The sequence below is a fragment of the Lolium rigidum genome, chromosome 6, assembly GCF_022539505.1.
Source record: "Lolium rigidum isolate FL_2022 chromosome 6, APGP_CSIRO_Lrig_0.1, whole genome shotgun sequence".
In the NCBI taxonomy this organism is placed as follows: domain Eukaryota; kingdom Viridiplantae; phylum Streptophyta; class Magnoliopsida; order Poales; family Poaceae; genus Lolium; species Lolium rigidum.
Window position 1 is genome coordinate 145226385 of NC_061513.1, and position 14459 is coordinate 145240843.

The 14459-nt window shown below is 47.2% G+C and overlaps 1 protein-coding gene across 1 annotated transcript; it reads right to left on the reverse strand.

Moving 5' to 3' along the window:
- Positions 1–1804: 1804 nt before the first annotated feature.
- On the reverse strand, positions 1805–5951 carry LOC124659531 (peroxidase 19-like). Its single transcript, XM_047197397.1, has 3 exons — positions 5655–5951; positions 5225–5434; positions 1805–2467 (listed from the first exon to the last, which is right to left on the reverse strand). Exons 1-3 carry the CDS (start codon positions 5949–5951, stop codon positions 1892–1894), a joined length of 1083 nt encoding a protein of 360 aa, XP_047053353.1. The 3' UTR covers positions 1805–1891.
- Between the last annotated feature and the right edge of the window lie 8508 nt (positions 5952–14459).

Genomic DNA, 14459 nt, shown 5'->3' on the forward strand with positions numbered 1-14459 from the left:
TGGAGCATGCCCCAGACGCATTTCCGGTCACGGCGGACGAAAACGGTCGCTGAGCGTCCGTTTGCGTCGCGCCGCCGGAGATGCCCTCATATTGGCATCTTGGTCCTCTCGATATTCTTCAGATCTTGCGTGATCAGTTTCTCGATGTGTTGCTACCGTTCGTTATCCATCACGGTGCTAGGGGGAGGGGTGAGGTGGTGGATCTGTCGCTATTTTCCAACTTCATCAACGGGTCCCTGTGGATCTTGGACCAAGACAACATGGGGACATTCCATGGTCTACGTGCCACAACAACATGTGCCTCGTTGCTTCCAGGGCGTATGTACATCGACTCACAAATCCTCGTTAGCGATGTTGCTTTTTAGATCTGCCAATGGTTGAGGTTGGTCATCTATTCCAACATGCCTCTATGTGGCGTTAGAGTTTAGCGGCGGCCCCTGCTTTCGACGAGTGCATGAAACCTAAGGATGGTTACATATATTTTCCATCCTTTTTAGATCTGACAATGGGTGAGGCTTGTCATCTATTCCAACATGCCTCTATGTGGCGTTAGAGTTTAGCGGTGGCCGCTAGTTTCGACTAGTGCAGGAAATCTAAGGATGTGGCGTTAGAGTTTAGCGGCGGCCACTGGTCTCGACGAGTGCAGGAAACCTAAGTTTCTAGCACGTAAGTTTTTGCCATTTGTTAGTTTTCACGTTTATTTTTTATCGTAACTTTTTTTATTTATAAATATGTGGTTTCTATAAAAAATAATAATCTTTTAAGGAACAACATGTGGAAAACTTTCTCCTGGTTCGAACACATTAGGATCATCACGGGCTAAACCCCGGCAGTAGCAGCCTTGGACTATATTCTGAAGTGCAGTGGATAGATCCAGTCTATTCTGGGAATGGACAACTCGCGCACATTCCTTTTCTAAATATATATCAAAACATCGTCCATGAGAATTAGATTTATTAGATGTGTTGCTAAAACATTAGTAAGACCGAAACTGCTAGCGGATGGCTAGGGAGCTAAAAGACGAAGAATAGGTTTCATTTTTATATGCTCTCCTCTTATAGATATGATGGACAAAGTTTTTCGATCACTTACTTTGCTCACGTTTTTCGATCCTTTTTTTTAATGCAAATAGAGTTGATCTAGTAATTCTTTGTTAAACTCAACGTCGATGTTTGTTTTGATCTTGATTCTAGTTCGGGGAGCTCGGGAGCTATTATTGGAGATGACAAGGAGTATTTTGTGGCTGCTATAGATGGTCGAGGCAGGTATCCACGGCAAAGGCGTCGACTCTACGCGATGGTCTCATTCTTGCTGGATATGTGGGCTGTAACAGATTGGAGATTAACTCCGATTGCATGGACGTGATCGATAGAGATAATGCAACCTGGTGGGTATTCTTTAGGTCCATCGTCGGCGATTTATGAAGAATGTAATTCCTTTATCGTAATTTCGTAGAAGTGAGATTTCCTCGTTGCCCTAGGAAAGCCAATATGGCTACCGATATCTTAGCAAAGACATACTGAAGGGCCCATGTCGATTGTGTGGCATGAGGAACCTCCCAATTTCTTAGTATGGTATGGGTAACTGTTATTCCCAGTGAATAAACCCATCAAGATGGCTTTCCCTTAAAAAAAAGCACATGCCTGTTACACTCATTCCACAGCTTGGACGCAGGAAAATATACCCTGATATATCATTTCAGAACTAAGACGCTGCAATCAAAACCAATGAATGAAACAAGGCACGCCCCATACGCACGTACAGGCCGTGCTTCTACAAACCGACACGCCCGTAGAAACGCACTGAGATTGAAACAAGAGACACCTGCACACACTTGCTGCACTAGCTAGCACAAAGCTCTCAGTGGAGATCAGCTTACCTACGATCTAATCTACAGGTGCTGGCTACAGATTTTCCTGACCTCTCCCTTCTTGCCCTTCTTGACCCGGATGGAGCCCATCCGGTCCATGCTAGCCACAAACGCCTTGAAGAAGCGGGCCTTGTCAGCACCCAGCTCCAGCACGAGCGGCCTGGTCCTTGCGTCGAGGAAGAGCGCCTGGTCGGAGCCGAGGAGGCCCAGCCTGGCCTGCAGGTTACCGTAGTAGGCGTGGTCGAACTGGAACGGGGTGCTCACGTCGAAGGGCACCACCGCCCGGGAGCTGCCGCCGGTGCTCGGGCACGCCATGCGCAGCGCCTTCACCAGCCGCGCGTCCATGAACGGGTCCGCCTGCCGCGTGCCGCGGAAGTCGTAGAGGCGGCCCAGGAAGTGCGCGCAGTGCGCGAAGCCGATCGTGTGCGCGCCGGACAGCGCCACCAGGTCGCCGGCGCCCAGCCCCTTGCCGGCGAACACGCGGAGGAGCTCGTCCACGGTGGAGTTGGCGCGGGGCAGGCTGTCGCGCACCTTGCCACCCAGGGACACCTTGCTGTCCTTCCTCCCCTTCTTCACGTCGTAGTGCGGCCCACCTGCCTGCACAAAATCACCTTGTTCAGTAATTTCCTTCCCTGGGTTATGTTCATCCAAGCTAAAATTTCGGTTTCACCTGTAAATAGATACTTTCAGTGTACACAGGAGCAAAACCAGTAAATAAAACGTGGACAGATCTTCTTAAGCTTGTGGGCTTTTAGCCCATCATGTTGTGTCGAATTTTGGTGTGGAACATCAATGGGCTTTACTTAGCTTAAAGTCACATCCGCCCTAGTGGTTGTGGCCAGTTGAAGGGTTACTTTTTTTTGTTTTGCTAGCACTGCTTATTCTGCCCTAGTTTCTCTGAAATGGAATTTTTTTTATTCTGGCATGTTAACACTTTTTTTTTGCGAGAAAGCATGCTAACACTTTAATTGATGAGAAAATCTATACAAAAGCGCCGGACACATTGGTAGTCTATGCGGCGGTAGAAAAAATGGTGCTCTCCCCCTATAGGATGCATGCACTGATCTGCACGCTGACATCATCGCATTAATATTAGAATCCGAAACTTGAAAATGATTTATCTTTCAAACCGTTTATCCAATTTATGCTATGTTTGCACTGCTGCGTTCGTGTCGGCGAGGACTTCAAAACTAGATCTCATGTTATTATATTTTGAAGATTTTTTTTGTCACATCAATTGCCAGATTAAAATTGAACAAGTACCACAATAATTGTATGTGGTTATTAAATAACTTTTCTACATGTTTTACATAGACAATGCATTAGTATGCGTACCTACAGTGTGATGCGAGGATGTTTTTTGGTCAAACCAATCTCCTGGTTATAGTAATATGGTTATCAGATTAGCAACGAATATTTGCTACAATAATTATACATGGTTATTGGATATTATTTACCCATTTTTAAATATTACAATGATTTGTACAGCTAATGAACACAGGTGTTCGAGTGTCTCTAAGACCTAAGATATGATATCATTTCACACAAATTTGGTATCATGGAGCTTTACATTGGTGCTTAGAATGACATTCACGAACCTACGAACCAACATATTACAATCCGGAAGCTAAGTAGTGAATAATCTGGCAAGTTAGCAATAATAATCTGGTAATTACTGATGGGAAAAAAGTTCACAAAATATACCAACATAGGATCTATTTTCGCAGATCTCTTCGGAACTAAGCCCACGGTGAAAACGGATTTTCAAATGGGTTCCCGATTTGAGAGATAAAGATTTTTAAAATTTAAACATTGAGGAGAATCCAGATGATGTCATTGCACATGTCAATGCATGCATGCATATTAGACAGACTAGCCTTGATGCGGCGCGTAGTACAGTTCTTAATTGATTGGGGAAATTGTGTAGGTTTAAGCCAGGGTCAGACGAGATGAAAACAACCGATTCTTCCTTGGTCTGATCTTCTCTTCAATTTTACATAGGCTGTCATATGATTGTTACTCTCAAGAAAGATATGAGCTGAAGCGTGCGCTGTATGATCTGTTATCTTTTTTGTGAGCTGTGAGTTTGTGACCTACCTAGGCAAGAGGCCAAGAGCGGTCCAGAAATATGTCCAGTGACATGCCAAAGAACCGGGGCCGTTGCTACCCAACAAGCTTGACTTCAGAATTCTGATAGAGGAGGATAAGAAGAAGCATGGAGGGGGAGAAGAGGACACTTGACTTGCTCAGAGCCCCAGAGTAGTCTATGGTACCAGACAAACTAGGTCAGATACACATAGAAAAACAACCATGTGCACCTAAATTTCTAACATCAAATCTGCTTGTTTCGAGACGATTCGATCCTATATATCGTCTGTGGTGTCCCGTGACCGTAAGATCCAAGAGACTGACGAATCTCCAAGGCAGCTAGCGGCTTTGTCAGGCCCATCACCGGAACAATCTAGCCGGTGATTTTAGTTTGCGTAGGTACGGTTTCAGTGGGTTGTATTTCTTCCTTTTCTCGGAGGCGAGCGACTAAAAAATTACATGTAGTCGCAAACAGAGCTTGGCTCTGGTGGTTAGGTACCTTGTGGTGGAACCAACCCACCCAGGTTCAAGTCCTAGACTTGACATGGGTGTTTGCATTTACTGCGATTTATTTCGGGATTTAATCGAGCGCTATGCTTTCGGTGGTAGGTGACGTGCCCGTCAACAACGAGGCGTCAATGGTGACTTCGTCAACCTCAAGATATGCCGGCTCAGTCCCTCGGAGGTGCTCATAGGGGTAGGGTGTGCGTGCGTGCGTTCATAGGGGTGTTTGTACGTGCGTGTTTGTGAGCGTCTGCGTTGTACTGTGTTCTCAAAAAAAAAAAAAAAATTACATGTAGTCCTGTTATAAAAGAATCACATACAGCCACAACGGCTAACTAGCTAGGAGCAGCAATAGATCACCGACCTCACCGCGGTACATAACAAAAAGCAGAAGGCGCCTAATACTGGCCCGTACGTACGTGGCAGGGTAAGTAATCTCACCGCATTTGGGTAAGCTAGGCTACGCGCCCGGCGCCCTGCTCCTAACGACGTTCGCCCGCTTCACATGCCGGCCACCGGCACGGGCACGGCGGCCCGGCGTGCCTTTATCATTTTTTACATCCCGGCCGCGCGCCTGCTGTGCTCTGGTCCTTGCACGCATACCAGCTTCGGCGGTTGGGAACGGGAACTTACGATCTGCCCCGTACTCGCATTGCCTTTTCCTATTTCTGCTCGGCGGAAATGCATGCTACTGTAGTCGAACAGTTCGTGACCTTTTCCGAGAAAGAAGATATAGTTGGCGGGAGGGGTTAGCGTACTCACCAGCTGCACGAAGTCACGGGCGGCGAGGGCGAGGACGTCGGCGCAGGTGACGACGCCGGGGCACTTTCTCTCCACGGCGGCCTTGGCCATCTCCACCGTGTCGAACCCGTACTGCGGCAGGTTCCTGTTCTCTTCCATGTCCCGCTCCACCGCCGCCGCCGCGTCGCCCGGCTTGGCCGTCGGCGCGATCAATATGGACGCGTCGCAGCCCTGCTCGTTACAGTAATTAATCAGTGAACGTGCTAAATTAACGCGCCACGTACAGAAGGAACCTCGACTGACCATTAAAAAAAGTGACGGAAACTTTGGGTGCAATGCAAATGCAACTAGACAATAATGTGGCGATCGAGTTGGATGACATCTGTGCGAGGGAATTGCGCAATATGTACGTATCTATGTAATGCAATGCGTCCTCCCTCTGCTTACGCACTTCGACGAAGCAGTCGTGATAGAAGAGGCGGAGCACGGCGGGGCCGGCGGCAGGGTGGTCGCGGAACCGTGCGGCGGTGACGTTGCCGACGATCTGCTCCACCGCGGGGCACGACCTGGCGTAGAAGTCCAGCGACAGACCGTGCCGCTCCGGCGCGCGCCTGCTGCCGGCACCCGCCGCGATCCTGGCGGGAGGCAGCGGAAGCGGCGCCTCGCGAGCGCGGCAGGCGCCGCCGAGGGACACGACGAGGAGCAGGACAAGGCGGCGGAAACGGACGACGCCTCTGGAGGAAGCCATTGTCGCGGCGGGCGAAGAAGCTAGAGGGCGGCCGGAAACGGCAAGCTTGGCTTATCTCCTAGACTGTAGCACGCGCTGGCAGCGTGAGCGAGACAAGTGAGGGCGAAAGGAGGGAGTTGTTTGTAGTGTAGGTATGTGGACAGACGGTAGAGGCCGATCGAGCGGCATGTGTAGGCTATGTTGGACGAACGCGAGCGGCACTGCTCCCCCGTGAACCCGTGAAGAGAGTGGAGCTAGAGTGCCAGCGTATTTTTAATGGCTATGCGCAGTACACTTCAGATTATGCGTCTGCCTCTGTACATCGGGATTATGGGCCTGTGAAACATGTTTTGTGTATCTGTTACTACTGAGGCATCTGCCAGCGATCCAACGTAATAAAAGAAATAAAATATTTATTTTTGTCCGACTTGTTAGAATTAAATTAAAATCTCAGTCCAGAGACCCAACGCAAACTGATTGACGTGTTCGCTGGACAGCAAGCGAGTTCACGTATGTTGTCCTCTACTCGATCCAGGGCCCCGCAGATGATGATATATATAGATGGGTGAGGTCACCCGCCAGGGACCCAACCCCACCTCGCCCATTTGAGTCCCTCCCTTTTCATTGCAATCCTAGAGCTTGCCGCCACCTACTATGCTAGTCGTCACTGCTGGCACAATTTTGTTCGACCCGCACATCGTTGGAGGATACTTTTTGGTGGCGGCATCGAGTGCCCATGTAGACCTCGACGTAGCACCTGCCCCAACGCCTTCTCGCTTGGAATCGGCCCTACGACTTGTTCTGCCAATTTTCTGGTAAGAAATCCTGGACCAGTTTTAGCCATTTGCTTGAAATAGTCAAGCCATTGACCAATAATTGTTGCCCCACAGATGAACACCAAGGAGTTGATCGACTTCTTTATAAAAGACGTCCTCGACAGCTCGTCAGATGCCTCTTTGGGCTCAATGTTGCCGTGGTCTCCCTTATCCACGAGCACACTAAGATGTAGAGGCCGGTGTATAGAGGCTCGACGAGGCCTCGCAAGGCAAAGGTGTTGCGCGATCGAGAGGGTGACCACTGACAAGGTATCAACTTGTCAATGCCTACAGATTGTAGACTAGGGTTTCGTTAGATGTAGAGGGCAAGTAGATCTCGAAGGTTTCAGCCGAAAAGTACTCGACGATGTAAAAACTAGGGTTTGAGAGACAATGATTCGATGATTTCTGCGTCCCTCGACTCCCCCTTATATAGGAGGCGGAGCCGAGGGATTCGTGCCGTACAAGTTACAGAGTCCGGGAAGGTTTCTAACTCATCCCGCAAGATTACAAATAAGACTTTCTATTACAACTCTAGCTTTCCTTAATAATATCTTGGGCTTCCGAATCTACTTATTCTTCGGGTAGTGGGCCTTCAGTAAACCCCGGGTACTATCTTCGGCAGGCCCATTTGGGATGCCTATGTCAGTAGCCCCCGAGATTTTGCTTGAATCGCAGAGTTAAGGAAAATCTCCACTGTTTATTTTTATTCGATAACTTCAACTTCTCTATATTTCTTCTCATAAACTTCTATATTGGACAGGGATAATGGTAGTTGGGGCTAGTTCATCTGACGGATCAGGTACTAGTTAACTGCTCTCGTGGCAATCCGCAAAAACCTACTTCAAGATCACGCCCCTGGACATGACCTCGGGATACTGGTGTAAACTTCGACAGGTGCCGCTTAAGGTCTTACCATTCCGTCGAGTCCCAGTAGAAATTTATCGAGTACCTAACGCGTCCGTTGGGATTTTTCTTCGTATCCGTTGATACGGATAAAAGTAGCAGAGTGCGGTCTTCGGCGATGCCACGCCCGGCAGAACGGATCCGGGGTCTTACCTTCGCAAATTTGCGGCATTCAGAAATTGATCGCAACTTTGGCGTTCTGAGAATATATTGTCGAGTGCTTTTTCAGCTGTTGGAATGGCACATTTTATCGAGTCAAAGATGACTTATATTGCTCTCCCGATGGGAGTATATGCAGAGTTATTTATAACTCGAAATATACTCTTTTGCTCTGCTATCTTTCTTTTTGCTCTTTCATTCTTTTCTCGTCTTCTTTCTTTTCTTTTTTTTTATGATTTCATCGGGCACGCGAGCAGCGTTCCCGATGGGAGTAGCCCCCGAGGCTACAGCCAAGGACTTGTACTTGGTTGTAGGCTCCACGCCTTATGCCGCTATATTTTCTTTTTATCTCCCGAAGTTTTATAATTCCTCGGGTGCGCGAACAGCGCTCCCGATGGGAGTAGCCCCCGAGGCTATGAGCAAATATTTTGTATTTGATCATAGGCTCACGCCATTTCTATTTTGTCTTTCCGGATCTTTTTTCTTTTTTCCAAAGTAGCCCCCGAGCATTTGATCAAAAACTTGTATTTGATCAAAGGCTCAGCATTATTTTTCCATGTCACCTTTTATGAAATTGTAGAGTCGAATTTCTTCCTCTGCCAAGGTGACGTTATTGCTGACGATAGCCACGATTGCGATCCGAAAATCGCGAGAAGCCTTCTCCCACTGCCTTGTGGGCCCAATTGATCCACTATCTTGACATGTCGTGCAAGTGGGGGACACACGTCCTCCGCTTTTTCTGGCGCACGTACCGTAACTTCCCCAACGTTGAATTACTTTTTTACCCTTGTTGCCACGTGGCTATCATCTGCCACACACTTTCCTTATCCAACGGTCCGCCGGTTCACCGCACCCCTATATAAGATCGTCTTCTTCCTCCTCGAGCACTTCCGCTCGCGCCGTCCTCCTTCTCTCATCTGCAAATTTCCTCCTGCGATCCATAACCTCCTAAGCTCCTCACCTCCAAGCTGCAAACCCTGCGCCATTGTTGATGCCACCGCGTCGATTGACAAGGCACAGCACGCCGGAATCCTCCATGGCCGCCGTGGATCTTGGGGCGGCGGAGTGGGAAAGATCGAAAATTTCGACTCAAGACATCAACATGCTCAAGAAGCTGGGTATCAGCAAGAAACCCAAGGCATTGTGCTTCCCCAGTGAGGAGAGCTACCCAACCCCTCCAATGGGGTACCGGGTAAGTTTTGTCGATCACCTCATCCGCGGTCTGTCCGCCCCCATTCATCCTTTTCTCCGTGGACTCGCTTTTTATCTACGGTCCGCAACTCCACCACCTCACGCCAAACTCCATTCTTCACATCTCCATTTTCATCACTCTTTGCGAGGCCTTCCTTGGCGTCCAGCTCTAACCGGGCGCTATGGAAGCGCATTTTCTTCCGTCGCCGTAATGGCTCTCCCAATGTCGCCTATAATATAGGCGGCGTTGTAATTTCTGTTCGGTCCACCGTCGACTACTTCGATGTTAAACTCCCCGACTCGGTTCAAGGATGGCGCAAGAAGTGGTTGCACATTCAGGAGGAAAACCACGGATGTGCTGAGGACAACATCCCTCCTTTTGATGGTGCCGAGAAAATCTTTCGCCGCCACTCCTGGGACGCAGAGGCTACTGATGAAGAAAAAGGGTCGACAGAAGCCTTGATGGCTCGCATCCACGAGTTGCAAAATACTCGCGGCAAAGAATTATCGGGTATCCAAATCACTGCATACTTTCTTAGGACTAGAGTGCAGCCACTTCAAGCTCGCAAGTATCCTCTCTGGAAATATGCTGGCGAGAAGGATGAAGATCGGCTGTCGGTGGATTTGGAGGTCAAAGACTTGGAAAAGCTTGTCCGAAAAATCTCATCTCTCAGCAAAAAAGATCCTGTCCCTGCTTCTTGTCATGTAAAACCATTCAGCGCCGCCAATCCACTCCCCAAGGTAATCTTTGTCTATTGTCTTGTTGTTGCTTTGCTATCTTTTTTGTAACTTTTTTTTCTGACGTCTCTCCCCGTTTTATTTTGCACAGAATCATCCAGACCTTGTCTCGCTTCCTCCTCTTCCTGAAGGCGGAGAAGTCGAAGAAAGGGCCATTGTCACTGATGACAATCAAGAAGCTCCGTCTTTTGTGAATGAACCCGTGGATTCTTGAAAATCTGCGGGATCTTCCGAAGGCACTGCGTCGGCACTATCTCCTCCTCCCGCTGTTTCTCCAAAAGGCAAAAGGAAGAGGAATGACGTCGAAGATTCCGGCACTTCCAAAGCCGAAGAAGTTAATCCTTCACGTTAGAAGGCAACTTATGATCCTTATCTTGAATCCCTCGTCAGCTCGTAAGTCATTTTTATTTCTCCTTATTTCTGTACTCGAAATTTTTGTCTTATCTTGCTTTTTATGCTGTCAATTTTTAATCACAGCGATGATGAGGAAGAAGTACCAACTTTTGACGTGGCTCCTCGGACGAGCACGTCACATACTTTACTTGTCTTGGATACGCCAGTTGAAGGAGAAGAATCCTCGCCTCCTCAACAAAACGTCGTCACCACTACTCCGCCATCAAGCCCCCTTGCTCCTTCACCAAAAAGGACAAGGATTGAAACGATCATTGAGCCTGCCCCTCAATTGGGTAGCTCTTCTACTCCGCTCTTGGATGATGTAAGTTTTTTTAATTTTCTTGCCAATATCTATATTTCCTCTATTTGCTTTTTTTACGCCTTCATTCTTTGTCCATACCGATGTTTCTCTTTCTTTGTTCTTCTTTGACAGCCCATGATCAAAGAGCTTATTCGCATCGGATCCCAATTCATTGGGTACCGTGAGTATGCCAGCAGAACTGAAGGTAATAACTTTTTTGCTGTCGTTGTTTCTGACTTCTTGCTCCTGTTTTTTGTTGCAATTTTGACCTTTCTTTTCTATTTCGACAGAGAAACTTGCGAGAGGCCAACAAGCTTGCCGACACTCTTGCTCAAAAACTGGAGCAAAGTGAAGCGGCCCGCAAGAAAGCCGAACTTGTTGCTAGCGAAGCCAAAGCGAGAGGCTAATGAAGCCAAGGCAAAAGCTGCTAGTGTCGAGGAACTGCAGAAGAGACTTGAAGATACTGAAACTGCTTTAAACGAGCACAAAGCCGCACAGGCTACTCGTGAAAAGGGGATCCTCAAGCGCCTGAATTCACAAAATCGGCGCTTCCAAGGTAATGTTATCGATCCCTTCTATTTTTTATAGGACCTGCTTTTTCTTGCTTTTGACCAACGTTTATTTCCTGTTGCAGGCCAAACAAACCAAGAGTTTGATCTGGAGAATCCCGACAATGATCCTCTCCTTGACGCACTTTCTTATTTGGAGTTTCATGGATCCGAAATTCGTGAAGGCGTGGTGAATGCTGACGCAGGATTGTCAAAGCTATTCCCCTACTTCTTCCCGAAGAAAGAGGAGCCCAAGACTTTCCTTGCCCTTGCCCAGAGCTTCAATCCATCAGAGGACCTTGGGCTGAAAATGCGCCAGGAGAACATGAAGATTGTTGTCGAGAGCACTGTTGCCTTGGTCGCTGACAGCCAACAAACTGTTGACTGGATGAAGGTTGGCGACACCGAGCAGATAGAGCAAACAAAATGGCGGTCTTTGATCAAGGCAGCCAAGCCCAATACGAAGAAAATTCTGGCCTATCTCGGGATCAAGCCATCTTCAACTCCTAGCTCATCGAGGCCGGAGGTCTAGTTGCATGCCTCTTTGTTTTTTGCTTTCTCTGTCTCTTTTGCCCTTGTCGCCAATTTAGCTGTGGCGACAATTATCCTGGTAGTCCTTTTGGAGAAACTTCTTTTGTAATGTCTATGTAAATTTTTCTAGAAATTAATGAAATTCCTTCTGGCACTATCATTGATCCTGGCGCTTTCTTTTCCAGTTAATATTTGATAACTATTCGACCAATCCTTGCTCTGCCGATGCTTCACCTGCTTCTTCCTTCTCGAAGAAAATGATAGTTGATAACGACCCCCTTGAAGGTTCTTCGAGCAAACATTTCTCGGAGGATTTGCAAGAACTTCGACAACAACTTCAATCCATGAAGAAACTAACTCTGGCAATGATGGAACAGTCTCGGAAAGCATCCGAACAAGAAAAACTTGCTCTCCAACAAGCCAAAGAGGCTATGGCTGCCAAGGATACTGCTGTATTGGAAGCAAAGGAAGCCACTACCCGAGAAAATAGCATGCTCGAGCTAATGTTGGAGGCTAGCACAGATATGTTAGGTATGTTTTTCCAACCTCACAATGCCTCCTCTTTATTTTGCTGTGCCCCCCTTCAAATTTCTTGCCTTGTCGCTTAATAGGCTCGGTTCTTGATGCTGCTGCCGAAGATCGAAGAGTAAACGAGAGAACAAATCTTCTTGTCAATCTTTCCCTTAACCATGGCTGTTTATTCTGGGCCACCCCTGAACGAACCAAGCAAATTGTCAAGTTCCAAGATCGTGCTTGCCAAGTGCGCGAATTTCTCAATTTTTGCACGACAACATTAACCCTTGTTTACAAGACTTTGTTTCCTCGAAATGAAGTTCCCAAAACTCTTCCTGAATTGCTGGAGATATTCAGAGATGCTCCCCGCATTCATAATTTTGTGCGAGCTCAATTGACTGCTGGAGCAAGGTTCGCCAAGATTATGATAAATATTTGCCATCCAAAATTAGACCTGACGAAGATTGTTGCTGATTGCCCGGCCAAGAAATCGCGGCGAAAAAATGATATTGACACAATCAATGAGATGGTAACTCCTGTAGCCGAGTCGATGATAGATGAGCTTCTTCGGATGGACTCAGAATTCTTCGTCAAGGGGTCCTATGCTGAACATAAAACAACCAGAGGCTTGTCCATAGATAGTATTTTAGGCTTTGACTGATTTGTACCATATTGGAAAACATTATGTCTGTATCTTTTTTGATTTCTTTTTTTTATTTCCGAAGAAATTTGTTGTATATTGTAAAGTGCTCTATATTGTTGGAGCCCCCGAGCCTTCTGGCTAGAGTATGTACTGTTTTTTCCATCTCGAAGATTTTTCCTCTTGCCGTAAGAAGATATCTTTATTTTTTCACCAAATAGGTTGCAAGCCTCCGAGTATCTTAATGTCGAAGTTCTATATTTTTGTTGCGAGGTTCTTAGACCAAAGCAATAAGATTTTTAATGTGTAGACTATATTTATAATTGTTAGCTTCCGATTTTTATATTTGGCGAGGTATAAGTGTACCAAGGCGAAATATTTCGGTAAGTCTAGTTTGTCTATACTGTACGTATTTTGAGACTTGAAGGCGTTGAGCCCCCGATCGTGTCGAAGGATAAGAAGTATATCTCCACTATCTTTATTATATTTGCAGCACCGCGAGCCCGCCTCATTAAAAACCTTTCCGACCCCACTCGGTGCCCCGAAAAGGAAAAGAGTGCGTCTGAAAACTCGCGGGTGTTTCAGTACATTGTATTTTTACAGAGAAGGACTATATTTCAACTCTAGGCGTAGAACCGCCTGAGCTGCGCTACGTTCCAGGGGTTTTTCTCGGGAGCCCCTGTCTTCTTGTCCTTGATCCTGTATGCGCCTCCGTCGATGACTTCCGTGACAACGTAAGGCCCCAACCATGGTGATTCGAGCTTCTCAGTACTTTTTGATTTAACCGCAAGACCAAATCCCCAACTTGAAAAGATCTTGGTCTTAACCGTCGACTGTGGTAGTTTTTGAGGTCTTGCTGGTATTTGGTGACTCGTGAAAGTACTTCATCGCAAGCTTCGTCGAGTGCGTCCATATCATCCTCCTGAGCTTTTTGTGATGTTTCTTCGTCATACTCTGTTACCCTTGGAGAATCATGCTCTATTTCAATTGGTAGTACTGCTTCGGCTCCGTGGACGAGAAAAAACGGAGTTTCTTGTGTCACCGTATTTGGTGTTGTTCGGATGCTCCACAAAACACTTGGCAATTCCTCTGGCCAAGTATGTCGAGCTTTTTCAAGCGGTCCTAGCAGGCGCTTTTTGAGGCCGTTGCAGATGATACCATTGGCTTTCTCGACTTGTCCGTTAGTTTACGGGTGCCCAACTGACGCAAAGTGCAATTTAATGCCTACTTCTGCGCAGTATTCCTTGAATCCCTTGGATGTGAAGTTTGAACCATTATCTGTAACAATGCTATGAGGCACTCCAAATCGAAAAATGAGGCCTTTCACAAACTTTATTGCCGACGCTGCATCTGGTGAATTTATTGGCTTCGCTTCTACCCACTTGGTGAATTTGTCGACAGCGACCAGCAAGTACTCATATCCTCCTGGCGAAGCTTTGTGCAACTTGCCCACCATATCAAGTCCCCATTGGGCAAAGGGCCAAGACAATGGGATTGGCATCAGTTCTGCTGCCGGAGAATGAGGTTTGGCGGCGAATCTTTGACACGCGTCACAAGTTCGCACTATTTCCTTCGTGTCCTCGATTGCAGTTAACCAATAAAATCCTGCTCTGAAGACTTTAGCCGCGATAGCGCGGCAGCTTGCGTGATGCCCGCATATTCCTTCGTGCACATCTTTCAGGATAATCCGTCCTTCTTCGGGTGTGACACATCTCTGTAGTACGCCCGAGATACTTCGCTTATACAACTCCCCTTTTACCACAGTAAAAGCTTTAGATCGCCTAATGATTCGCC